At 48.6% G+C, this 5,000-nt stretch overlaps 1 protein-coding gene across 1 annotated transcript in view; it reads right to left on the bottom strand.

Annotated features, from left to right (window-relative positions):
* The window catches only part of zbtb10 (zinc finger and BTB domain containing 10), a 26,871-nt gene extending 25,890 nt beyond the window's left edge, over nucleotides 1-981 (bottom strand). Inside the window, exon 1 of the mRNA XM_062529158.1 lies at nucleotides 33-981. Within this exon, the coding sequence (XP_062385142.1) occupies nucleotides 33-758 (726 nt within the window). The 5' untranslated portion in view covers nucleotides 759-981. The remainder of the gene's footprint in view (nucleotides 1-32) is intronic.
* Between the last annotated feature and the right edge of the window lie 4,019 nt (nucleotides 982-5,000).

Raw genomic sequence — 5,000 nt, 5'->3', positions numbered from 1 at the left:
CAGTTACACAGAGCCTTCAAAGATCCCCATACCTGTTTTGTCGGGTCATTCCGCCCGTGTTCCGAGGACAGGTGATGTCTCAGCAGCAAGGCCCGCTTGTAATTCCGACTGCCTTTGACCAGCTCATCGCTGTTGTTAGTGGCAATGTTGTGGCACCAGGAGCAAGACATAAGTCCGGTCTCTTGGCAGAATTTTAGCCATGGAAATTCCTGTAACCAGGAGCCTTGAAATAGCGAGTGTTTTTGGAGTAGCGTCTGCGGTCTCATTTCTACCATAGGTTTCCTGACACCCGTTTCCTCCGTATCTCCCCCGCTCCCGGCTTCGCCTTTATCGTCCTCAGATCCCGTGGCACCGCTCCCTAAGCCAGTCCGATCCTCCGTGTTCAGGCCGTTCCCCGGTGTCCAAATGCCACCTTCCCTCGACCCGTCTTCTCCGACCGACACCGTCGTCCAGCCGACCCGGTCTTCCCCACCGTCCCTAGCTAGCGAGTTACCCCCTTCCGGGTCCTCTTCTTCCTCCGCCTCTGGTTCTGTGCTATCGCCAACGGACCCCCCACCCTCTACTTTCCCAAGCGATGGTCCTTTTGCCCCCAGAACCCTATCCTCGTCTTGATCTGGCCTGTTCCCGTTCAAATGTCGGTCCTGACAAGCCTGGGCCTCCCAGCTGTTGCTGTTGCTGCCTCCGCTACCACTGGGACCGGTCGCTGCTAATCCACCTCCTCGGAAAGCCAGCGACCTGCGGTTTCTCTCTCCGGACATTTTCTTAATAAATTACAATCTACAGTGTCTTAACTAAATTCTTTCCGGCTAATTAGAAATCCCTACAATCTGTTGATAGTTGCAACGAAGTATTTATAATTTTGTAGAATCGTTGTTTTTCCGCTTTGGCCTCCTGGCGAGAGTATGTAGGTTATGCGGAAATAAATAAGGGTTTTAAACGCATAATGAATTTCAGGGTTCTATGTGCGTCCGCGCAGGCCCCGCAGAGGTCGAATGGCAACGACTTTCCCCACAATGCATCTCGGCCAGAGTAAGGGGGGTCGTGGGGGCTCGCCTAAAGGAAGATGGGGAGGGGGGGATTCGGACAGCAAGGGGTCTTTTGTGGCGACTGCACCCTTGTACCGCCTGCTTTTCACCTTTGAAACTGCTCGCCTTTAACAAATAAATCACCCTCTGTCTCTCATACCCCCTACTTTGCGGGGTTAGGGCACTCGGAATTACACACGAAGACGCGTGTCGCCCGTGTTACATGTAATGAATAGCAGCGCACGGGCGAAGTAAAGCGAGCTACCGCAAGTCGAATACTAGCGTTTGCTCAGTTACTCTTATAAACGCGTTATTATTTAAAGTGTAGTGATCATTGTTCAATACATAAATAATTTATTTTTTAAGGCTAGTCAAACAGACCAGGAGTTATTGGATGATAAAATTATGATGGTCTATACCATAAGGGTCTTAGATAGCCTATGTTTGTTTTAATTTACATAATAATGATTAGGCTTCTATAAGGATATTAATGGATATTTCCCTTCGCCTGCTCTCCATATTGAGTCCAGTAGGTGGCGCTCTTTATCTCGCACTCAACACGGATGTAACTATGGAATTGTCAATACCATGGATGTCGGTGTCTTGTTTCCGATTGTAGCCTTTGAGCCCACTGCGTGTGAACAGGGAGGATCATGCCGCCAGGCTACTAATAGTCGAGGTGCTAAGTCCCGCCAGTGTCATGTCTAAATCCACAGAAGGCAATTGAGATGCCGGGGCGCAGGGCCCAGCGTCACTAATGGTTTGTTCTGTATTGTGGCTCCGTGTGGCGCCCCATCCATGACCTTATACAAGATTTCGGGAATAACTGAAAAAAATAATATGTATAGCCTAACAGGCCTGTATCTATCATGTTTATAGAATGTTTGTAAGTTTTCTTTTTGTGTTGCGAACTACTTGCTACTTGGAAACTGATATTTCCCAAATTCCATTATTACAGTATTGCACACCTATAAATTATAAGTAGCCTACATCAGGCTGATAAACTCTATGTAAGAAGAAAACACAGAATTTACGTAATAGTCTATTAGAGTGAAATACGGTCACTTCAAAACTTTAGAAAGACTTGGGAGCTAATACCGTATATAAAATAGGGAAATACCACAGACTGTATAATAGGAGAATCCCACAGATTGTATATAAAATAGGAGAATACCAGAGATTATATATAAAATAGGAGAATAGCGCAGACTGTATATAAAATAGGAGAATACCACAGACTGTAGACTATATAAAATAGGAGAATACAAAACCAGGCGTCAACAGAACCACGTGCTTCTTTCTGTTTACATTTTTACGTGCCGTGCGCAGTGACGACACACGCGACCCCACCCCAATTCGGAGCAGCCTGGCAGCGTGTGCGCGAGGGACCGAGACTGCGGGAGAGAGCTGAAGCAGGATCTGCAGTCTGGAGCGAGACACAAGCGCGAAGAAGCCGAGACAACGCCGAACCGAGGATGGAGGACGCCGACCAAGGTAACCGAACCCGTTTCTCGCACAGAGTGTGCATTAGAACATGCTGAAACTGCGTCGGGGTTGCCTCTCGGAAAAGTTAGGCTGGCTAGTTAGCTTCCGGCCAATTAGCTGTGGATGTCAACAGCTGCTCCCTGTGTGTGTGCATATGTTCCATCATGATGATCGAATCCGAAAGTGTGATGTTTCAACTAACGCGCAATTCAGCATCCTTTCCTTTTTTCCATTCCACTCAAACCGCTTTCAGGAAGTTTGGATCTGAATACCCTGACTGCCACACTAACATCAGTGGGGATTGTGAGTCTGGTGGTTTCAACAAGTTTATTTTCTTACTTTTGGGCGTTGAAATGTGCTGGCTGCTGGAAGTCACATGCTGTTTATGTTGTTTAGTCTTCATCGATGGCGCTGTGCGCCGCATCAGCTGTTTAGCGCGTTTAGATGAGTGTCACGCTGCAGGTAGCGTAGTCGCGAGCCAGTCAGGCGTGTGTAGCATATGTTTCAGGCAGTGTTGAGAAGTTGCTTCTATTTTGAAATAACTCGGTGACTTTTTAATAAGAATTTTGTTGTTCTCATCGTTTTAAAAGGGTTTACTGCACAGCCTCTTCTGTCACATGAACAGACTTGTGAACATTGTTCCCCATCCTTTGAGTATAGGCTACTTCCTCTCGATGTGGGGGCCATGCCGTGTGTTCCACGTCAGGCTATCTCCGGAGTTAAAGTATCGTGTGTGTCTTTACCTTCAGTGTGAATTTAACGGGTTGCACACAACACATCCGGGACACTGCGGCGCGGTGGAGCTCATGTGTGTAATATGGCACATTTATAGATAAAGAGTGACAGGGCAGCAAAAGTGATGAAGGCCAGTTCTGACACTGTGACCCTGTTTCCTGTGTGTGTGTGTGTGTGTGTGTGTGTGTGTGTGTGTGTGTGTGTGTGTGTGTGTGTGTGTGTGTGTGTGCATATTTGGCATGCAACCAGACAGATGCAAGTGAGCGGTATGTTGCTTGTGTGGTGTTGCTATTGTCAGTCTAAGTGTCCTCAGTAGTCAAATCTGAATAGCCCTGAACAACTGGCAGCCTCTCATACCAGATTCTCATTCTCAAGCTTTAAAATGGTGTGTGTGTGTGTGTGTGTGTGTGTGTGTGTGTGTGTGTGTGTGTGTGTGTGTGTGCTCACATGCACACACCCATTGCAAATTGGATTGGAAACACACATATGTGCAGAAACTCACAGACCAGCACACTCTCTCTCTCTCCGTCATACACACACACACACACACACACACACACACACACACACACACACACACATCACTGAGTCTAGTGCAACTCAACCCAGTAGCTGAGCCCCCCCCCCCAACTCACACATACTTTTACTCTCTCTCTCACTCACTCACTCACTCACTCACTCACTCACTCACTCACACACACACACACACACACACACACACACACACACACACACACACACACACACACACACACACACACACACACACACACACACACACACACACACACACACACACACACACACACACACACACACACACACACACCACTGAGATTAGTGCAACTCGACCCACTGTAATAGTTGAACACTTTCAGCGTTCTTACAGAACTACCATCTGCTGACTATACATTTTGTTCACCCACAGTTTCCTGCATCTGGCCCACACACACACACACACACAGTCAAATCTGTTCAGCTTGTAGTGCTGATGTTGAAACAGTTGGAGTGGAAGTGGAGCTGGAGTTCTTCTAGGGCTCTTCTCAACGTCGCTCCTCCATCTCGAGGACATGTCCGAATGTGGTTGCGATCAGAGGAGGCTAGACGGAGGAGGGAGGTGGAAGGCCCGATGTGTGTGTGTGTGTGTGTGTGTGTGTGTGTGTGTGTGTGTGTGTGTGTGTGTGTGTGTGGAGCTCCCTCCCACGTCTGTCCACTCTCGGTTTCAGTGCTGCTGGGTCAGTACTGCTGGGTCAGTGCTGGGTCAGTGATGCTGGGTCAGTGATGCTGGGTTAGTGCTGGGTCAGTACTGCTGGGTCAGTGATGCTGGGTCAGTGATGCTGGGTTAGTGCTGGGTCAGTACTGCTGGGTCAGTGATGCTGGGTTAGTGCTGGGTCAGTACTGCTGGGTCAGTGATGCTGGGTCAGTGCTGGGTCAGTGATGCTGGGTCAGTGCTGGGTCAGTGATGCTGGGTCAGTGCTGGGTCAGTGCTGGGTTAGTGCTGGGTCAGTACTGCTGGGTTAGTGCTGGGTCAGTACTGCTGGGTCAGTGATGCTGGGTCAGTGCTGGGTCAGTGATGCTGGGTCCCCCTCACCAAATGTTTGAACTGGGACATTTGAAGTGCCCCCCCCCCTCCTCCTAACACACACTTTTATTGTTTCTGCACATTCACCTTTACATGCTCTCTCTCTCTCTCTCTCTCTCTCTCTCTCAGATTCAGATTCAGATTCAAAGTGCTTTATTGGCATGCCAAGGGCT

This window comes from Sardina pilchardus, chromosome 24 (assembly GCF_963854185.1).
Source record: "Sardina pilchardus chromosome 24, fSarPil1.1, whole genome shotgun sequence".
In the NCBI taxonomy this organism is placed as follows: Eukaryota; Metazoa; Chordata; class Actinopteri; order Clupeiformes; family Clupeidae; genus Sardina; species Sardina pilchardus.
Note: the sequence above shows the minus strand (reverse complement) of the source record. Positions and strands in the feature narration are given on the sequence as shown.